Source organism: Rutidosis leptorrhynchoides, chromosome 8 (assembly GCF_046630445.1).
Source record: "Rutidosis leptorrhynchoides isolate AG116_Rl617_1_P2 chromosome 8, CSIRO_AGI_Rlap_v1, whole genome shotgun sequence".
Classification (NCBI taxonomy): domain Eukaryota; kingdom Viridiplantae; phylum Streptophyta; class Magnoliopsida; order Asterales; family Asteraceae; genus Rutidosis; species Rutidosis leptorrhynchoides.
In genome coordinates this window covers 283,918,573-283,941,577 of record NC_092340.1, presented here as the reverse complement: position 1 = coordinate 283,941,577, position 23,005 = coordinate 283,918,573, and the positions used below count along the sequence as shown (strand labels likewise).

General features: G+C 35.7%; 2 protein-coding genes across 2 annotated transcripts; both read right to left on the bottom strand.

Moving 5' to 3' along the window:
• Window positions 1-5,439: 5,439 nt before the first annotated feature.
• On the bottom strand, window positions 5,440-7,684 carry LOC139862447 (ceramide synthase 1 LOH3-like). Its single transcript, XM_071851053.1, has 6 exons — window positions 7,547-7,684; window positions 7,220-7,449; window positions 6,602-6,757; window positions 5,916-6,101; window positions 5,628-5,812; window positions 5,440-5,471 (listed from the first exon to the last, which is right to left on the bottom strand). The coding sequence occupies exons 1-6, from the start codon at window positions 7,682-7,684 to the stop codon at window positions 5,440-5,442; spliced, it is 927 nt and encodes a 308-aa protein (XP_071707154.1).
• A 6,379-nt stretch (window positions 7,685-14,063) lies between these two features.
• On the bottom strand, window positions 14,064-18,236 carry LOC139861387 (ceramide synthase 1 LOH3-like). Its single transcript, XM_071849769.1, has 6 exons — window positions 18,021-18,236; window positions 16,829-17,058; window positions 16,130-16,285; window positions 14,683-14,868; window positions 14,404-14,588; window positions 14,064-14,320 (listed from the first exon to the last, which is right to left on the bottom strand). Exons 1-6 carry the CDS (start codon window positions 18,156-18,158, stop codon window positions 14,289-14,291), a joined length of 927 nt encoding a protein of 308 aa, XP_071705870.1. The 5' UTR covers window positions 18,159-18,236; the 3' UTR covers window positions 14,064-14,288.
• Between the last annotated feature and the right edge of the window lie 4,769 nt (window positions 18,237-23,005).

Sequence of the window (23,005 nt, the reverse complement as noted above, 5' to 3'; positions counted from 1 at the left end):
TCTTACCAACCGTGCAAACATACCCCGTAGTGTTTCTACCCGAATCGTCACAACCACCCAAATCAGCATCAACGTACCCTCTCAAAATGGAATCACCTTTAGTGAATTGCAACCCCATTTTACCTTTCAAGTAGCGCAAAAGCCACTTCATACATTCCCAATGCTCTTAACCCGGATTCGACATAAACCGACTCACTACTCCCACTGCATAAGCTATGTCAGGTCTTGAACAAATCATTGCATACACACTGCCGACGCATACGAAATTTGATCCATCTCCTCTTTGTCTACTTCCATTGTAGGTGCTTGACTTTTTGTTAACTTTAAAGTACCGCCTAAAGGCACTAATCTTGCCTTTGAATCACCCATGTTGAACCGCTCTAACACTTTCTCGATATACTTGGTTTGAGACAAAGTTAAAGTACCTTCAACCCGATTCCTTTCAATACTCATTCCGAGTATCCGTTTAGCAGCCCCAAAGTCTTTCATCTCGAACGCGTGAGACAACTTTCTCTTCAACCTGTTGATCTCTAACATATCCGATCCTGCAATCAACATGTCATCAACATAAAGTAACAATATAATATAGGAGGACTTGAATTTCTTCAAGTAACAACAATGATCCGACTCGCTTCTTGTAAAGCCACTCCTTGTCATAAATTCATCAAACTTCAAGTACCATTTGCCGTGGTGCTTGTTTTAACCCATACAAACTTTTCTTCAATTTGCAAACCCATCACTCTTTACCAACTACCTCGAAGCCCTTTGGTTGCACCATATAAATCTATTCTTTAAGATTCCCATGTAATTGTTCTAGATGTAAGTCATTAGCACCAACAATATTCAAAACCAATCGAATTGTAGTCATCTTCACAACCGGCGAAAAGATCTCATTATAATCAACTCCTTCCCTTTGTTGAAACCCCTTAACTACCAACCGAGCTTTGTACCGCTTTTTTCCGTTCAACTCATCTTTGACCCGAAAGGCCCATTTACTGTGCAATGCCTTTTTCATTGGAGGTAATTTCACTAAAGACCATGTCTTATTCTTGATAAGTGACCCCATCTCTTCTTTCATAGCAAGCTCCCACTGTATGGATTCTTTAGATTGTCTTGCTTCAAAATAACTCTCGGGTTCACCATTTTCGGTCTAGAGTAAATAGTTTACCGATGGAGAAAACCTAACAGTAGGTTTGGGCGTTCTATTAGAGCGTCTCAATGGTGGAGTAACGGGTTGTGGTGATCGATTTAAGTCACCATCATCCCCACCAATAGCGCTCTCATCATTTTTGGAGCTAGCACCACTCTCCGAATCATCTCCATCACTTTGATCCTCACCGTCAATCGGCAATTCAATAGTTCCCGAACTCCCACTAGAACATGTATTCACATCAACAAACTCATCAAGCATAACCGGATTATGATTAGAATTAACCGTTACCTTGGTGCCATACAACGAGCTTTCATCAAAAGTAACATCTCTACTACGAATCACCTTCCTCGCCTCATTGTCCCAACACCTATAACCCATGTCCTCCAACCCATACCCGATAAAAGTACATTTTCTTGATTTAGCTTCAAGCTTGTCTTTGTTAATGTCTTTGGTTTTCACATACACATTACAACCGAAAACTCTTAAGTGAGCCAAACTCACCTTTTTACCGGTCCACTCTTCCTCTGGAATTCGAAACTCTAACGGTGTTGAGGGTCTCCCATTAATCAAGTAAGATGCAGTATTCACAACATCTGCCCAAAACATCTTGGGTAGACCCGCATGTAACCTCATACTCCTAGCAAGCTCATTAAGTGTACGGTTCATGCGTTCGGCAACCTCATTGTGCTGTGGTGTTTCTGGAGCAGTTTTCAACATACGAATACCATGTTCCGCACAATAGTCTTTAAATTCTTTACTGTTGTATTCCCCTCCATTGTCAGATTTCAAGCACTTAACTTTCAAGTTTGTCTCGTTTTCAACAGCAGCTCTCCACACTTTAAAAGTAGAAAACACATCAGATTTAACTTTTAAAAAGTAAACCCATACCTTTCTAGTGGAGTCATCAATGAAGGTGACATAGTAGCGGAAACCACCAAGCGGCTCAACCGTTGTAGGTCCATAGACATTGGAATGAACAAGTTCAAGCTTCTCCTTCTTTGGCGCAATCCCCGATTTCCCGAATGATACCTTCTTTTGTTTCCCCAAAGTACATGGCTCACAAAACCCGATATCCACCTTCTTCAAACCCGGAATATTCCCATTAGAAACTAGCAACTTCATCCCTTTCTCACTCATTTGCCCTAATCTTTGGTGCCATAGAGTAGAATCGGCCCCTACATTACTTGTCACATTAACCTCATCATCATCGAATACCTCGACCATGTATAAAGTTCCCCTTTTATGTTCCGATGCCATGACTTGACCATCCTTTTGAACACACCATTTGCGATCACCGAAGGTAGTATGATTACCTTCTTCATCCAATTGACCTATAGAGATAAGCTTCCTTTTCAAATTCGAAATATACCTCACATCTTTCAAAGTCTAATTGGAACCATTGAATGTCTTCAATGTCACATCTCCAATGCCTCTTATGTCTAAGCGTTTGTCATCCGCCAATCTCACCTTCCCCCGATACACCTTAAAATTCTTCATCATCTCCTTACTAGGATTAGCATGGAATGATGCGCCCGAATCCATGATCCAGGCTTCAACCGAATTTTCAACACAACACACCAGGGCGTCATCTGTATCCTCAGAAGTGAAGTTCACCATAGCTTTATCCACCTTTGGATTCTTACATTGAGTGCTAAAGTGACCCTTTTGATTGAAATTCCAACAAATCACAGATTCACGGTCCCTAGAGTTATATCTCTTTTTGAATTTCTTACCCTTTTTCGTACCCATCGTTCTTCCTGCCCCTGTCGGTATTTAAGAGCGACCCTGATGATTCCCCGGAATTCCTCCTACGAGTTTCTTCCCCTAGAATCAAATCCTTGATCCCCTCAAGCTTGAGCTTAGTGGTTCCTGTGGAACTACTAACTGCAGTAACTGTACCCGACCAACTTTCGGGCAAAGACGAAAGCAAAATCAGTGCCTGAAGTTCATCATCAAACACAATCTCCACTGAGGCCAATCTTGTAATGAGATTGTTGAAATCATTGATATGATCTGTAGCACATGCACCTTCTTTCATCTTTTGTTTGAATAATTGACGCATGACAACAACAACAACAACAAAACCCAATACCACATGTGTGGTGTATGGGGGAGGTGAGATGTAGACAATCCTTCCACTATCTTTGAATAAAGAGAAGTCATTTCTCCACCCAGAGTGATACACTCCAAGAAGTAGAGAAAGTCCTGCCTCTCTCTCTTCGACGGATAGAGAGATTGCTTCCGAAAGGACCTCCGGCCAATAAGTAGGAAAAAATTGTATAAAAAATTAAAATAAAATATAAAAAATAAAACATGAGACGCCATGAAAATGGTAGGATCAAATTTCCATAGGTTTTAAATCCTGCACATTCAATTTAGGCTCTAAGCGGCAGTCAAGTCGCCAATAAATCGGCGATTACTGACTCAATTAATAGAACAATTGACGCATGAGAAAAACCTTATTAGCAGCGTTAGGTTTTTCATACATGTTTGTAAGTGCTTTTAAGCACCCAAACGTAGTCTTCTCGTTAATAAAATTGTATGCAACGTTTTTTGCAAGAGACATACTAACCGCCCCTAAAGCTTTGCGATCCAGGAGATCCCAATCTTCTTGTTTAACGCTATCAGGCTTCTTCTCTTCAAGTGGTAAGTGTAATTTTTTCTGGTACAAATAGTCTTCTATTTGCATCTTCCAAAACCCAAAATCTTTTCTATCGAACCGATCAATCCTAAACTTTCCTTCTTCCGCCATCGCGCCCAATACGAACTTGGCTCTGATACCAGTTGTTAGAAATTTATGGACCCAACAACGATCACCAATCAAAAGATTGTGATCCCACAAACGATAAAACGGAAAGAATAAAGTAAAGAAACGTAAACGACACAAGAAATTACGTGGTTATATGAAATCGGTTTGATTGCTTTAGTCCACGGCCAACTAGAGTGATTTTTATTGATATTTTCGTGCATGTTGTTTAGGGTTATAATATAATGTATTTATAATAAAGAAACAACTTAGGGAACAAGAAACAGCAAATCTGGAACATTCCTTCCCGTCAGCTTCTGGCTGCGTCGCGGCTAGATGGGGCCGTGGCGCACCTCAACGGAAAAAACCAAAACAGTGAATTCTCCAAACTTGACCCCCCCCCCCCCCCCCCCCCCCCCGCCCCCCCGTTCACGTACTAGGCCACGTCGCGGTTAGAACGGGCCTCGACGCGCCTCCCCTGTTTTCTAGCTGTTTTGATATTCTTCACACATCTAACACAAGTTATCTTTAATACTGAAACAATATTTAAGATATTGAGCGAAATTATTTCTTGCAACAACGCGTAGACTATTCTTAAACAAGTTAATAGCTAAAAATTTACCCAATTATTAGGATTCAAAAGTTTCTCGCCAAAAGAATTGTGATGACGACATGTGAAGCAGTAGACGTACAAATACCAGTCTACCAAATTTGTATGACAGTGAAATTAGTACTCGTAAATAAATAATTCATCAAATGTGATATTGAGCTCACCACATTAAATGTTTTAATGAACTGAACAACAATACAATGTACGAACCAAAATAAGAGACTACAAGAAGAAAATACAAACAAAAAAGAGGGCGCCTAATCTATCTAGACAACAAAAGATTAGGGACCATAAGTCAACCCGAGAATATACACATGATCCCAACCAAATATATCATTAATTTATAATCTAACATTTTTAGCCCAATTATATGATGCATCATCATCATCATCATTCATCATCATCATCAATATTATATTAAAGTCTTAATTATCTCAACTATTTTGGATGCTCTATTGATTGGGGGTATCTATTTAATGTTTTACAATACCATAAACTAAAACATATTTGTTAAACTAAAACATATTTGTTGATGTATAGCTGAAAATAGGATGTACGGATCATCACCGGTTTCATTTACATCAAATCCGATTAAAAACTCATTAAACAAAGAAGAGAACATAATTAACTTCTTATGTGTATTCATTAATTAATTTTTTATATATCTAAATTTTAATATATTTAGTATAAACACAAGTCCATTTAATGACACAAGAAATTTTCTTGTAATCAACCTGCAGATGAAAACAATGTAATGAGAACCATCCTTAAGTACAACAATTGGTTCAACCAAAACAAGTAACCAAATTTTTTTTTTTTTTTTTTTTTTTTGAACGGCGGAAATTTTATGACTTGGTACCTTTAAAACTTAAAGGAAGATGTTTGCTTAAACTATGACTAAAGTACTAAAGGTTACCTTCTTGATTTCGATCAATCTTCGTGTTCATTATCACTCTCAGAATCTACAAAACGTAACACAACAAAGCATGTATAACAAATTAAACGGATAGAAAGAGATACATCAAATTAACCCTACATTATTGTTTTTTAGACCTATTAAACCTTACAAACTAAAAGAACAGATTCTGATGACGTGCAAATGACTCGATTTTTTTTACCTGAACGAAGATCTTCGCCAAGTTTTCCTCTAGCTTGTATTTGTTTAACAAGCATTCGATATATAAGCGCCCACCAATATATGTGAAGAAAAAACAAAGAGAAAAGAAGGGTGTTGAACATATAATAGTAGATTGGTAACAATGTCTTATATTTCTCCTTATCCAAAAAGGAAACAGCTTCATAACTGCACCAATTCAAGAAACAAAAATGAGAATGCATACATTACATATATAAAATATTATGCATAAATGAAATTTGCACTCGTGAATTTACGAACATAGCATAACCTTGTACTTCGCAAGATCCAACATGGGTAATAAATAAGACGAAGAATTATCCACGATAAAACGAATAATATAAAGGAAAAGCTTGCAAGTCCTTCAACGTCGCTGTATTTAGACATCTTTCCTATTTCAAGAAAAATGTCGCTCACATCATGAAGAGCTAAAACAACCGATCCAACACGCACAAACCTACAAGGTTGAAATACAAAAATTAAGTTGGATTCAAGGTTCATTATTGGGCTTGCCTATCATAAGATAGCTATGATAGCTCAGCTAAGTTCCTTGTAAAAGGTGTCAGGTTCGAATCCTGTCTAGGACGAATATTTTGTGGAGGTCAGGGAAGGGTTGAAAACAGCCAGGAAGTAGTCTTGCTGGGATGCGTACATCAGAGTGTGGGGTCAGATTACTCGCCCTCTCGGATAGTCGAACAGAGAAAACCTTCTACCTTTTGTGTTATATCATTATTTTGACAACTACTTTAGATATATGGAACTTATCGGGTAGTAAGGGAAAAGGTCAAAAACAATTGTGGAATGACCCACTTAGACCGAGTACATCTGAGTAAAAAAAAATACTCTCCTTACTTACTAGGTAGTATTACTATAGGAAAGACCTTATGGTTTTTTACTCTAGATGTATCTTAAAGAAGTAACAATATGTAACAGATTGACCATACAAAAAAATATTACCTGCAAATATAAGACATGACAATGAGAGTGGCAGTTGCAATATGATGTCCCATTGACACACCAAAATCTGTTCGTCTTGTTTCCCAAAAAATCAAAGCGAAAATGGAGTATGCGTAGAATCCGCCCGTATACATGTACAGACCTTTCAATTTTATTCTGAAAATCCATTTAACCATAACCAACTTCAAACTATAGAGAATTAATGCTGATAACAAAAATATAAATCCTGAAAACATCGTTCAATATCACTTTTTATGCAATTAAGTTTTAGACTTTTAGTCTAGTAAATAATTGTCATGTCCTTTTGGGAAAATACACAAACAAGTGAAACTATCATATGCTTTTGTATGTTACAAACTAAAATAATGTCATGTCCTGTAACACTAATGAGATGATTAACATAAATTTGAAATGGGCCTTTTGTCGGTTGGCAGGGCTGACTGTCGGCCGACAGGGACGACTCTCGGCCGACAGGCCCGACTGTCGGCCGACAGACTCCGTCTGTCGATACACTGTTGTCGGTAAACAGTCTCGTCTGTCTTCACACTTGCCTCAGTTGATATGAATTAGGGACTTACAATGCATCAACAATTTACTTAAAGAGTTAAGAGATGTTACTTGGCTTTTTGGTCAGGCCATATCTGGTTGTCGGGACCTGTCCAAAAGTTGACGGTTTTAGTGAACCACGGCTCGTCATGAGTTACAGCCAACGCTAAAATTTCTGCTGAAAGATAGTAAACACATTTCCATGCAGACTCTTTAAACTTTGTGATCTTTTTATTATTTTTTTCAGTCTTGGCATATAGCCTCTGCTTACCCTTGCCTAAGATTAACCGCCTTCCAATCCCCTACATGATGTCACTCAATAAATACAAGTTGTTCAATAATGAAATTTCGGCTATAACTAAATAAAATTAAAATGGTAATGCGATTAGTGAAAGTAACCTCGAAAAGGTATCTGTCTAGGAGAAACCGAACTGTGAAGAAAAAGATTGCGAACATAGGAAGGACTACAAAATCTTTGTACGACGGGTATGATTCGTGTTCTAAATCAACCGATCGTAGGATTTCGACTAAATCCATTTTGTGGAAGCAGGTTATAACGATGAACTTGTGTTGTGATTATACTGTAGCGATAAAGATTTTGGGTTTAATAATACAAAGTATATGAACAAGGGACCCCACATGATATATACCACGCATATCTTATGTTCTTGTATATTTACAACTTTATCTATATTTATTATATTATATTATTCTATCATGAAAAGATTACCAGTTTACCACTTTACTAGTAGAGTGTTTATCTGCAAACAGGATTTTTGTTCACCGGTTGATTTTTTTTTTTTTAAACCGTAGCAATTTTTTTGGGCAAAATACGGAGTTTTTGGGACAAAAATTAGAGGTTTTTAGGCAAAATTTTGAGGTTTTTGGATAAAATTTGAAGTTTTGTGGGCAAATTCGTTCTTTGTGACGAATTTTCCAGAATCGGCTGATAACAATCTTCTTCGCAAAACGTTTGACTCGTATGGGTATTTAACGAATGTATACATCGCAAGGAAGAGAGCCAAAACGGGTAAGCGATTTGGTTTTGTCAGGTTCAGGGGGGTTAAGAATGTTTTGGAGATGGAAAACCGAATGGCGAATATATGGATTGGCAACTATCACTTATTTGTAGAATATTCGAAGATTGTTAAACCAACTCATGATTCGTCGAAGGATAATCATGTACCTGGACAGAAGAAATCGTCTGCTACAGCTCCTGTTTATGTTCCTAAACCTCAACAGCGTATTACGACCTCCAAAGAAAGCAATATAGGAGTGGACAAGTCTGAGAATTCGGTCCAGAAACGTACCGGTAGCGACGGGTCATATGCTTCTGCTGTTAAAGGGGATAAGCAGGCGACTACATGCACTCTCAATAATGATGATATCATTCGTGTTTCAGATAATGATCACATTGTCATGGGAAAGGTTAAAGATATTGGTACGCTTTTTACCATTTACCAACAATGTATTGTGGAAGGTTTTTCCGAATTCAAGATACAATACATTGGAGGTTTATGGGTGTGGTTTCTTTTTGATTCTATTGATGCTTGTGCACGTTTTAAAGCTAGTCCAAACATGTTATCGTTGTTTGCTTGTTTGAAAGAGCCCTCTGATATGTTTGTAGTTGATGAACGAATAGTGTGGATTGAGATTAATGGTTTACCTACGTGTGCGTGGGGTACTAATGCTGGTAAAAAAGTGGCTTCTCTTTTCGGCAAGTTCTTATTCTTCGAGTCAAATTGCAAGTTACCTTTGTCTACTTGCCGTGTTTGTATTGCAACGTATGACAAACATCCGATCTCGTCGGTTCGTAATGTTGAAATAGACAAATCTAATGTGGAAGTTGTTGTTCAAGAGGTTGGCACTTGGTTATTTGATATTGATTCGACAATTAAAGTGGAAAAGAGTGATGACGATATTATGGACAATGAAGATGCAGGTAGTTTTGTTTCCGGGTACCAAACTTCCGAAGACTCACAAACATGTTCTGATCATTTAAAGGAATTCGAAGGTATTAAGCTAGATGATTCTGTGTCATGTTCGAATATGAAAAGGACAAGTAGTGTTAATGTTTCTTCCAAGGAACAAGTGAAATTTAAATTGAATGTTCATGCCCAGAATGATGAGCATTTTAATTCTAAAATGCATGTTTCGGGTCAGAGTGTTGATAATGATAATTCTATATCAACTAAACCTCTTTTCGATAATGTTGTGGGTAACAGTGGAGGTAGTACTAGTTTATCTCATGCTCCTGGTTTCTCCATGAACAAGGACGTTGAGAACCAAGGTTTAACTTCATCTTTTAGTTGTTACACTCCTTTTACGATTTTTAATCATGATTCTATCCCGTCCCAAAGTTTGGATTTGAGTGAAGATATTTTTGGAATTGGAGATTTGTTGGGGTATCATCCTAAAGGTCTTTGTAAGTTGTCGAATAGTAATATCGATAATGTTGTTTTTAGATGAAGATTTTATCGGTAAATTCTTGTGGATCGTTGTTCTTCGATAAAAGAAAATGGATTAAAGATTTGTGTGTTACGTTGAATATTGATTTTTTAGGTATTCAAGAATCTAAGTTGTCTCGTTTTAATATGAATCGTCTTAAATCGTTTTGGGGTAATCAAAACTTTGATTACGCCTTATCTTTATCTCGTGGTTTTTCAGGTGGAATCATCTCTTTATGGGACCCGAATGTTTTTGGTAAAAGTAATATTTGGTGCGATGATAACTTTGTCATTGTTAAGGGGACTTGGTATCGTGTTAATTCGGTGGTGTACATGGTAAATGTTTATGCTCCTCAATCGTTGTCGGATAAAGAGATTCTTTGGTCTAAACTTTCTACATTTATTTCTTCTCACCCAGGAGATTATATATGTATGGGCGATTGGAATTCGGTTAGAAACGAGGACGAGAGATGTGGTTCTGTTTTTTGTCTGAATGAGGCGTTGTTGTTTAATAACTTTATCATTGCTAATGACTTATTTGATGTGCCTCTAGGTGGTCTTCAATTTACTTGGAGGAACAAACGGGGTAGTAAGTTTAGCAAGATTGATCGTTTTCTCATCTCGAATAATATTTTAAACGTTTTCGATAACCTTAAAGGTTTAGTCTTACCTAGAGGTTTATCGGATCATTCGCCTCTCTACTTACACCAAGATAAAGTTGACTTCGGCCCGACTTATTTTAAAATCTTTGATTCTTGGTTCGAACGGAGAGATTTTGTAGAAACGGTTAATAAAGCGTGGGATGTGATTAATATAAAAAAAAATTTAGATATTGCTGCTAAATTCCGTCTTCTTAAGTTTCAACTGAAAAGTTGGATTCACTCTTCTCGTTCCGTAGAGGCTGATCGTTTAAAGGAGTTAAATGAAAAGATCGAATCTCTTGATATTATGATTGATAATGGTTCAGCGAGGATTGAGCACGTGGAGGAACGAAATTCTTTAGCGGCTGAAAAGGATAATCTAGCTAAAATTGTTGATTTGGATATTAGACAAAAGGCGAATGTTAAATGGGATGTAGAGGGGGACGAAAATTCGAAATTCTTCCATGGTTCTCTGAAGAGGAAACGACGTGTTCAACACATACAAGGTCTATTAATTGACGGGGTTTGGATTGACAATCCTGATGACATAAAAACAAGCTTATTCGAATACTTTAAATCCAAATTCGAAGCTTCAGAGGCTGAATTCAGTTTTGGTAATATTAGGCCGAAGGTTACTCTCTCAGAAGCTGATCGATATTTCCTGGATGCTGATGTCGACGAGGTTGAGATCAAAAATGCGGTGTGGAGTTGCGGGAGTTCGAAAGCTCCCGGACCCGATGGTATCTCTTTTCATTTTTTAAAACACTTTTGGGATATTGTGAAATTTGATTTTTGCAGGGATATCAAAGATTTTTTTCTTTCGTGCAAGATGCCTAAAGGTGCAAACTCGGCGTTTTTCTCTTTAATCCCGAAAGTTAGTAATCCTGTTCTCATTAAGGATTTTCGTCCTATTTCTTTGGTGAGCTGTTTTTACAAGACTGTTACCAAAATCTTGACTAATAGATTGCAAGGTGTCATCGATAAGATTATTAGTCCGGTTCAGTCCGCTTTTATAGCCGGACGTCAGATTCTGGATAGCCCGCTTATGCTCAGCGAGATTATTTCGTGGTACAAGAATGATAATAAGAAGATGCTTTTGTTTAAAGTTGACTTTGAGAAGGCGTATGACTCGGTAAATTGGGAGTATCTTTTATTTATGTTATCCTCGTTGGGTTTTAGTTCGAAATGGTGTTCTTGGATTAAAGGGTGTTTATATTCAGCAAAGACTTCTGTTCTTGTTAATGGTAGTCCTACCCAAGAATTTTGTTTAAAGAGGGGTTTGAGACAAGGCGATCCTCTAAGCCCTTTTCTATTTATTATAGTCATGGAAGGTCTGCACCTCGCCTTTCATCATGCCATGGAAGCGAATCTCATCAGGGGCATCAAAGTTGGTAACGATAACATTCATTTATCTCACTTTATTTATGCAGATGATGTCATTATCTTTTCAGATTGGAACGCTATAGAGATGAGACGAATTGTTATGATCTTAGAGATCTTTTATGGAGTATCCGGGCTAAGATTGAATGTCTCTAAATCCCTTGTTTTCGGAATAGGGGTGGATGATGTAGAAGTGGCTACGATGGCAAATAGTGTTGGAGCTCGAGCTGGTACTTTTCCTACTACTTATCTAGGTGTTCCTATTGGTACTAGCATGAAACGAGTTTCAAATTGGGACTCATTAGTGGAGAAATTCAGCTCCAAATTATCGATGTGGAAGGCTAATCTTATTTCCGTGGGCGGTCGCTTAACTTTAGTGAAATCGGTTATGGGTAGTCTCGGCATTTACTTTATGTCGTTATTCAAATGTCCAGAAACGGTGTTAAAGAAACTTGAATCTATTCGTGCTAGATTTTTTTGGGGAGGAAACAAAACAGATAAAAAGATGGCATGGATCAAGTGGCACAAAGTTCTCGCTTCTCTTGAGAAAGGAGGTCTAAACATTGGAAGTCTCAAAGCTTTCAACTTGGCTCTTATTTTTAAATGGAGATGGAGATTTTTAACCAGACCGAACGATATGTGGGTATCCATCATTAAGTCTATTCATGGTAATGTTTTCGAAGTCACCAAATCTTCTACTTCGACTGTGTGGTCTAATATTGTTAATTCATGTTCGAATTGCATTGCTGAGAAGTATGTTCCTACTGATTTTTTTCGATTGTCCATTGGTGATGGTAGAAAAATCCGTTTTTGGTACGATTTATGGGTTGGAAATGCTCCTTTGAAAGATAGATTTAGTCGTTTATTTCATCTAGACTCGTCCCCTTTTGATACCATCGCTGATAAACGCAACAATAATGAGTGGATATTCGAGTGGACGAGGGACCGTTTGAGAGGTAGAACTGCTAGTCTGCTGTCTATGTTACTTGAGGTGATAGGCTGTCCAACGTTGTCTAATAGATCTGATTCGTGGTTGTGTTCGATCAACAACGAAGGCGAATTCACTGTTAAAGATACGAGAGTTCATATGGATAGTCTTCTAACTCAGTCTTCGATTACTAGCACTTCATGGTTTAAGTTTTTGCCTCGCAAAGTTAACGTTTTTTTGTGGCGCTTTCGGCTCAATTGTCTTCCTGTTCGATGGAATCTTTCCGCTAAGGGGATAGATATTGATTCGGTCGTTTGTCCAGCATGTGATAACGGGGTAGAGACGTCCAAGCATATTTTCTTCGAGTGTATTTTTGCTACTGAGATTTGGCGTAAGATTCGTATTTGGCTCGATTGTGGTATGGCTCCCTTAGTCTCATGGGATTCTTTTATATCTTGGTTGGAAGGTGTTCGGTTACAAGTCTCTTCAAAGAATCGGATTATTGCGGTGGTGGTGACAAGTTTATGGGCGTTGTGGCGTTTTCGTAATGGTCTTGTTTTTCATGATTCGTTTTGTAGTAGAAGTAATCTATTTGATGTAATTAGGCTAGTTGCTTTTCGTTGGTTGAAAAATAGAAGTCATGGTGTTCCAAATTGGAACACATGGCTCTCTATTCCTTTGTAATCTTCCCTTAGCGTCTAGCTAGGGATCGTTTTTCTAATATATTCATTTTTTGGCCGTAAAAAAAAAAAAAATTTGAAAGTTTTGGGGCAAAATTTAGAGAATTATGGGCAAAATTTGAAGGTTTTGAGGCAAAATATGTAGGTTTTGAAGCAAATGGCTTTTGGGTTTGGGGCAAATGGCTTTTGGGTTTGGGACAAAATAAAAAAAATCCAAATTTTTACACTAAAATTTAGAAATCAACTGGGGGCGGGCGCCCCCTTGCCCCCCTAATTATCTGTATATTGCTCTGTATGTATTTTCACTTTTTCAGTAAATAATGCAGCTGCTATACACACTTGTTTAAGAACAAATTATCAAGATGCATTATGATACTATTATCCCTTAATGTTATAGCATTCAAATGGAAATTTATTTTTAATTTAATAATTCTTTTAATTTTCTTTCTTTAAATCTACGTGGCAAAACATGATGATCAGATGATGTGTCTCTGATTTGCTGATGTGGTGAAGATTTTGTTATTAAAGGACTTACACATCATATACATGTGATCCATTTTTAAGCTTTCTTTTAGGGAAGCAATATCTACAAGGAAGAATCTGATAGGTAGTAAGGTACACATAATAGTAATGGACTATTATACCCTTTATATTTTTTTCAACAAATTTTTTACTTTACCCATATAACCCCCCAGAAGCCCCTCAACCCAAAACCCAGATTACAGGCTGACTAAACCAGACACAATAAGTAGAGAATAGAGATCTAAATATAAAACACAAATTAAACTACAAGCTACAAACTAGAAGCAACAACACAACAGTTATTAAAAGCTTCGATTTATCTAAGAACCAATATGCTGATAATCGGCAGTACGAGATGAATTATCAAACTATCAAAGTTGATTGGAGAAAATTAGCAAATATGTAACTCATTATCGTTAACTTTGCATTGCAGTTTGACTTTCTATCTATTGACTGATATGATATTTTTATAAAATTGTTTTCGTACAAATATACATGCCGCTCCAATGACGAATTGAAGTTACCCTCTTAATACAATAGTCATTAATCTTCATGTTCGTTATCACTATCAGAATCTGCAATACGAAACACATAAAAAGTTAAATATTATATTGTAAGATTAAACCTTAATTAACATATAGATACTTGAATTACTTACCAGAACGAACATCTTCACTAACTTTTCCTCTAGCTTGGATTTGTTTAACAAGCATTCGATAGATAAGGACCCACCAATATACGTGAAGAACGAGCAAGCAAAAAAGAAGGGTGTTGAACAAATAGTAGTAAATTGGTCCCGACGTCTTATACTTCTCTATATTCAAAAACGGAACAAGTTCATAGCTGCACAATTAACGGAACAAAAAAAGGTTACATTTTTATAAAGAACAAGTGAAGTTTGAAAACATATGTATTAACAACTTGAAAATGGTCTTACCTTGTACTCCATAGGATCCAAAACGGGTAATAAATAAGACGAAAAATTATCCAAGAAAGGACAAATAATATAAAGGAAAAACTTGCGAGTCGTTCAGCGCCCCTGTATTTAGACATCTTTCCAACTTCAAGAAACACGTCACTCGCGTCATGAAGAGCTAAAACCATTGAACCAACTCGTAAAAACCTACGACAGATGAACAAAACGTGTTAGAATTTGTAACAGGATATTAAGACATGTCTTTATAGTTTATACCCCCTGTTTTTACTTCTTAAAACAAATCTGACATGGTAATTTCAAGCCATTTATTTATGTCTATGTGTAAGTTGAGTTGGATCCATATTTTATCAGTAACTTGGAAAAATAAACTTACATGGAAACGGGTCAAAATGGTCGGCGCAAAAGTGTATTTTTATGCATTACTAAATCATTATGCTCCAAAATCTAGATTATTACTACAAAAACTCCAAAGATCTACAGCAAGTATTTTGAATAAAGATGATCCAACCCATTTTGACCAATTTTATTAGAAGAATTATTGACCTGTATCTTAACCCATTTTGCAGACGAGTTGAGCTTTTATCGAAGAACTCGGGGTCGGCTTAAGCTAGTGCTTAATCGAGTCAAGCTTTTATCGAGTTCGACCCCCATCTCGAGCTTGAAAGGTGAGCTCGAAATATATACCTAGCCGAGCTAGAGCATTAAAAGATCGCCTCTAGCGACTATTAATCTTTTCGAACATTAAAAAGATATGCATATGTATACATGATACTAGATTTATAAAAGATCATATTATTAAATTATAAACCATCACAAGATAGCCCACTGGTTAGGCCCTGATATCCTTACAAGAGGTCTCAAGTTCGAATCTTGTGATAATCAGGGAAGGGTTGGAAACAGCCAGAGTAATCATGTTGGGTGCGTACATTAGAGTATGGGGTCGGATTACTTGCCCTCCTGATAATCCAAACAGGGAAAACCTTACAACTTTATTATTATTACATTATAATGCTGTTAAGACTAATTTTACATAGTTTTTGTCTTGTTTTCATGATTTATTTTAATTTTATATATATGCATCTTGAAATCATTTTTACTATTGAATTTGATTTTCAAAATTAAAATAAATTTTTTGAAAGGCAAGGTCCCAAATTGTAGCTAGTGAGGATTGAACCCTAATCTCCTTTGGAGATTCTCGAGCTCAAGCCATTCTAAATCACATTTGACCCGTGCTCGAGCAGACATTGTGAAAGCTCATTAAGCTATGCTTATCCATCATGAGTAGAGCCGAGCTCGGTTCAACTCGATTACAACCCTAATTTTGCAACCTCTACCCTCACCTAGTATATCACATTGCTTCAAATATTATGTCAATATTTTCACTAATACTCTACTCAATAATTTTATCCAGAAACTATATCTTGTAACACATCATACAAGGTATTACCTGCAAATGTATGACATCACGATGAGGACGAGAGTTGCAACATGATGACCCATTGACACCCCAAAGTCCGATCGTCTTGTTTCCCAGAAAATCAAAGCAAAAATGGAGTACACGTAGAACCCACCAGTATACATGTATAGAGCTTTCAATTTTAATCTGAAAATCCATTAAACAGGTTATGTAACTGGTCCACATGGGCAATTTTTATTTAGTTAAAACATGGGTCTAGTCGGGCCGGGTTGGGTTGGGTTAAACCACATTCATTTTATTTCTATAATCATCTATTAGTAAGTGATTACTTAAATGTGATTACAGAACTATACCATTTTAAAGTAATAATCAATCCAAAATCTATTACAAGGTTTTATACATTTTAATACCTTTTGGATGACTTTCAACATGACTGACTGACTGACTTAGATTTATTTAATTTGCTTAACCTATGTGAATCAATACTCATCAAAACATAAACCAAATTTAACCCGTTTTACCCTATATGGGTCAAATTTGCCACATCTAGTTCAGAGAGTTATAAGACATCTTACTTTGCTTCAACCTGATTGACTGATTTACATTTATTTAATTATAAATCTTAACTCATGTGACTCATACTGATTAAAACAGAACCCAGATCAACTAATTGTACCTAAACGGGTCAAATTTGCCAAATTTAGATCATAGAGTTACAGGACATCTTACTTTGCTTTCTGGTCAGGCCATCTCTGGCTGCCGGGACCCATCCAAAAGTTGATTGTATTAGTGAACCATGGCTCGTCATGTGTTACAGTCAAAGCAAGTAATTCGGCTGAAAGAAAATAAACACATTTCCATGCCGATTCTTTAAATTTCCTAATCTTTTTTTTCCTTTCTTTTGTTTCGAGATCTAGCTTTTCATGCCCTTTTCCAAATATTAACCGCCTTCCAATAACCTGCAAAACATGTCAAATATTAATCCTTTAAACACAAGTAGTTCAAATTGACCCAATATATTCAATATTAGAGCAATCCTATAAAACCGGTCATAAGTAAATCGGTTGATCTTCCTACCTATTATCATATTTTTTATTTTATTTTTGAAACGGAAAACACAAACACGCATAGCACGAATAGTCCACAACAGGACTCAAATTCACGAGTTACCTGGATACTGTTAAGCCAAAGACCCTTTAGTCTATTAATTAAGTATCATTTAACAATGCAATTCCTTAGAACCGCAGATAGTTGTCATAAGGATAAAGAATGTCTTCTAATTCAGTTTGATAAAGTTAATAAAAGCCCAAAGTCATATTAAACTCTCTTCCCTATCTTTATTCTTCTTTCAAAAAGATTTGTACTTTAGACCTAAAACTCCTAAAAGGTACAATTTTATGACAAGGGTTGCTCTCCTTTTTTTGGAACCTAGGATTGTAACTCTAAAATTACAAGTTTCAAATGGTACTTCAAGAAAAGTACCCAATGTTACTAGAAAACTATATTTCTACTTGTAATACAACAAAACCTAATTCAATGGTGAAACTTTGCAACAAGTTTCATACTTGGAACTATAAAACTAACTTTTAACATGATTGAACGCTTAATTATAACCTAAAAACTAAATATTCCTAATTTACAAGATACTGAATCCTATCCTATATCTACATCAAATACAACAACATAGAATTCGATGACATTGATTCGATGCAAGATTCATACTTTAGAGCTAAAAATACAAACTTTTGACATGGGTTGATCTCTTTTTTATTCCTAGTAATAAAAACTCCAACTTTACAGCACAGTTAATTTAATCATTCACAGTCTCAAATGAAACTCGTTCAGCACAATATAATATAATACAACTATTACTAATGATATGATATATGTATAATAGGATGAATGATACAGTAAGTATTACCTCAAAGACATATCTATCGAGGAAATATCTAATTACTGGAAAAAAGACTGCAAACAGAGGAAGAACGACAAAATCCTGATAAGTTGGGTAGGATTCATGTTGAAAATCAATTGATTGAAATAGGTGAACCAAGCCCATATTGTTGAATTGAATAGATGTTGAATTGGAATGAATTCATTGATGATCTGGGGAGTATTATATTATATGTATTAATTAATTATAATAAAAATATATGAGTCAATAAGAAAGAGAGATGGAGAGAGGATGATTCAATTGAGACCCACCATGATCATTTGGAATCAATTTTGCTTGGAAATGTGTCTCTTTTGGTTGGCGATACCGTGGGTAATGGGTCCCACCTTCCTATACTTCTACGCATCTTTCCGCTTATATGCTTTTTCCTCACCAAAAATCTTGATCGTGTTTTTGTACACCTGTACTGTCAAATATAATAGCCTATGTCGATTATCAATTGCTTGGACCATTTCTTGATTTAACGCGTGTCAAAAAAATTTTTAGAAAACGCATTTTTAATTATTTATTTATTTTTTTTTGCTTTTGAAAAACAATAAGATAAGATATATTACTAAAGAGAAAAAAATACAAGAATGCGCGGGCATAAGCCCTTCAAAACGCGACAAACAAAAATCACACGAAACACGAGATTACAACAAAGAGATGCTAAGATTGCATCTAAATACTTAACACTTCGACTAGAAAAATAAGTACTTGGCGAAGTAAGCCAAGTATGCCAATCCAAGCATCGGTTTCTCGATCTAGTATTGATCCATTTGAACAATTTTACTTGTATCTCACTTAGCATCGGACCATTCCAACACTTATCTTGAAATACTTTGTTGTTTCGGTTTCTCCATATACAATACGCGCAAACCCACCCGATAGCTTGCCATATCTTTTTTCCCGAATTCGACATCGCAATGTTGCTATTCCCTTTGAAGTCTTCGTCCAAGCTAAGCTTGTAGAAGTGACTCATGTTACACCATTTCAATACCCGCTCCCACACCTCAATTGCATGTTTACAAAAAAAGATAGAATGTTCCACGGATTTCAAATCATCATCGCACAACGGATAACGCACACTATGCAAATCAATATCACGCTTATCTAATTCCAATCTTACCGGCAATCTCTTTTTTAATGCACGTCATGCAAAAATCTCGAGTTTTTTCGGCACTAGATTGTTACGTTCTGTGCATTGCTTCGAACCACCAGCAATTAACAATTTCGCATCAATTTCATTCGCAAGAATTTTAACTCTGAAAATACCATCTGACGCCATAGACCATGACCACGAATCTGACTTTCTGTTATTGAGGGAAAATAATGCAATTAACTGTGATAAACACGCCAATTCACCTGCAGCACGACCCGAAGGACTTCTTCTCCATAGCCAAACAGCCACATTACCGGCCCTGTTTTCAATATTTTCGGCACCAATGATTCGTTCCTTGATCAACACCTCTAAATTTAGCTCTAATCTGAAAAGGTGAGGATATAAGTTGCATAATTTGTCCTCACCTAACCAATGATCCAGCCAAAACCTCGTAGATCCTCCATCCCCAATTGTCTTGATAAAAGTTTGTTTGAAGGGAACATAGTTAGCTTCAATATCCAAACCTGCACATATAATATTATTCCACATGCCCGGTGTTGAACGACAATGATTATCATCGTTCAATAACAAGTCACCACAAAATCCGTAAATACTACGTATGACTTTTACCCACAGTGAGTTGGTTTCGGTTTTAAACCTCCACCACCACTTCTCGAGAAGAGCAAGATTTTTACCCTTTAGAGACACAATATTTAACCCCCACCCCCCCCCCCCCCCCTCCCCCACTCCCATAAGTATTTAGAACATTATCCCATTTGACCCATGAAATTTTTGAGTCTAAACCTGACCCGCCCCAAAAGAATTTTCTACTCACACTCTCGAGTAATTTTAACACATTTGGCGGTGCACGGTAAAGCGAGAAGTAGTACAATGGAAAGCTCATGAGAACCGCTTTAATTAGGACCAATCTTCCTCCAAATGATGACGTTTTTGATTTCCAACTTGAAAGTCTATTATTAAATTTATCAATAATGGGTTGCCAATCCTTTAGTTTATTCATTCTTGTCCCGATAGGCAAGCCTAGATAGATAAATGGTAAAAACCCAACTTGACATCCCATTAAAGCCGCAAGCAAGTCAAGTTTCGAGGAATCAACACCAATACCAAACACACAACTTTTCTCAAACTTAACTTTCAATCCCGACGCTGATTCAAAACACTTAAGTAAATTCATGAGATTATAAGCGTTTACCCGACTCCATTCACCGAAGAATAGAGTATCGTCCGAGTATTGTAGATGTGTAATTTCTACCTCATCTCTTCCAACCTTAATACCTTTGTATTACCCTCTATCCCTAGCCGCTTTAGCAAGAATATTCAAACCCTCATCCAAAAGGATAAATAGAATTGGAGACAATGGATCGCCTTGACAGACACCACGTTCTAGCATGAATTCTTTAGTAGGTGATCCATTTACCAAAATGGAAATAGAAGCCGACTTGAGACAATTAAAAATCCATTTCCTCCATTTGGACCCGAACCCCATGCTTTTCATAACTTCAATTAAAAACTCCAATTTAGACTATCAAATGCCTTCTCGAAATCGACTTTAATAAGAATCCCTTTCTTCTTTTTGGCTTTAATAAAATCAATCGTTTCATTCACAATTAGAGCGCCATCAAGGATATACCTTCCTTTTAAAAACGCACTTTGTTCTGCCCCTACAAGATAAGGTAATACTTTCCTTAATCGGTTTGAGAGCAATTTGGAAAATATTTTATAATAGCTACCAATGAGGCTTATAGGCCTAAAATCCCTGAGACTTAGCGGATCATGTTTTTTCGGGACAAATGTAACAAAAGGTGCATTACACCCTTTCGAGAATTCACCCTTCTCCCAATGTCACACCCCCAAATATGGACCAGAGGTAATTGTGACCAATCATATCATAACACAGTTGTATAAGCGAGAACGACTCTAAATGAGACGTTTTATTTATTAAATAAACAACGGAAGCATTATTCAAAGTTTTACATCATAAGAGTACAGTAAATGGAAAATGTTTTAAACAAAATGATAAATATGAATGATGGACTCCATGCAAGCAGCAAAGCATACATCAATCATCTAGTAGCAAGTAGCAGCTAGCTCAATCATCACCTGAGACAAAACACGCTTAAAGTGTCAACCAAAAAGGTTGAGTGAAATTCATAGGTTTATAAATAATATAAAAAGTTTTAGACCACAAGATTTAGTTTAAAGTTGATTGATATAGAAATATCAATCTAAAAGTGTTGCTGCATTTTGTAATATCGCTACTAAACAAGTTTACCCTAAGACACCTTGTACTGTCAGTGTCGTGGAATCATTATTATGTAACCAAAGACCAACGATCGAATGGTTAGAGACGTTACTCTCAATAGGCCTACTCACAATAATTAAGTTTGTATTTAAATGTAGCAATTGACGATATTACGGTAGGGATTTAGCATGAATCAAAGCATGACAGCATAGTTAACAATTTATTACTTGTGTCTAAGCGTAAAACAATTATAAAGCAAGCATGTGTCTCACCCCAAAAGTTATAAAACAGTTATGAAACAGTAAAAAGTGGGGCTATGAAGTTCACCTTAGTAGCACAAAAGAGTATTCCACGAAAGAATTGAACGGAAGGACGTGACCGAGATCTCAACCTAGAGATAGAACGTATGATCAGACATTGCCTAACAGACAATAGTATATAGTACTATATTGATAGTAATGGTTCACTAAAGAATTTCCATTTTCGGAAGGTTACTATTTATGGAAAGTTTCCACTTATAGTAATTTTTCAATTTTAGAAAGTTCGGGTTAATCTTTAGCAAGACGTTGTATAACTTTACTCAAACTTCGTTGCTATCAAATAAGTCAGGAATGACCAGATGTAACCGGGGGCCCAGGACTCTTGACCAGAATCTAAGTCATGGCATTCGAGATCCACAAGCTTACCCATAAATGGCAACCTAGACATCATTCACTTACGACCGTGAGTAGCGATGAAGTTCACATGAATTGTACATTATCTTTGATTAACCTTCACTTTAGGTTTATATGTTATTATATATGTTATATTATATTTATTAATGTATTAACAATTTGATTATCTTATATTATATACTATAAGTTATTATTATTAAATTAGTATAGTTATAAAATAAGTGTTTATTAATAATGTATTGTTATTAACTTACATTATAAGCATTATACTTTATTATATAGTATACTTAGTTATTAACCGTAAGTTATAATAATAATATTAATTTAGTATATGTAATATACTTATGTTAATCGAAAATCATACTAATATATGTTAATTCGAATATTAATTCATTAAATATTATATTTATAATTTTTATAAACTTAGTTAATTATACAATTCAGTAGGATATTTTATAAAAATAATTTTATCAAGTTTTTGTATTTATTTCCCACTTTTCTTTATATATATACTCGGTTTATATTAATCAAATTTAATTAGGTAATAAATATTAAATTGACCTAAATAAATAATTTTATATTTTTTATAGGTTCTATATTATGTAAAAATGTTATAAAATTATTAAATCAAAATTTATATCAAAATATTATTTATTTAATTTTTTCTAATTATTTAACCATTGTAATCGGCCTATAATTAAATAAATAGGAAAAATAATTTAAAATTAATTTTTATAATTTTTTTAAAGTATCTAGTGATGCTACTAATTATATAAAAATTTTATAAAAATATTTAATACACGTTTGTATTTATTTTGTATTTTCTTTATTATTTCTCCCGGTTTAGAATAATGCAAAAGTAAATTCTTTTTAAATACTAATCATCCTATTTATTCAATTTTTATAATTTTCGCTTATTTATAAAAGTATAATA

Bases quoted from the DNA above. Each gene is read 5' to 3' on its own strand.
- LOC139861387 (XM_071849769.1), bottom strand. From the start codon at position 18,158: ATGGGCTTGGTTCACCTATTTCAATCAATTGATTTTCAACATGAATCC. The intron at 14,869-16,129 runs GTAATACCTTGT...CATCTGTCGTAG, and splicing joins GTGATGTCATACATTTGCAG to GTTTTTACGAGTTGGTTCAA. The intron at 14,321-14,403 runs GTAAGTAATTCA...TTCGTATTGCAG, and splicing joins TAGTGAAGATGTTCGTTCTG to ATTCTGATAGTGATAACGAA.
- LOC139862447 (XM_071851053.1), bottom strand. From the start codon at position 7,684: ATGGATTTAGTCGAAATCCTACGATCGGTTGATTTAGAACACGAATCA. The intron at 6,758-7,219 runs GTAACATCTCTT...ATGGATTTTCAG, and splicing joins TGGCCTGACCAAAAAGCCAA to AATAAAATTGAAAGGTCTGT. The intron at 5,813-5,915 runs GTTATGCTATGT...GAATTGGTGCAG, and splicing joins TGGATCTTGCGAAGTACAAG to TTATGAAGCTGTTTCCTTTT.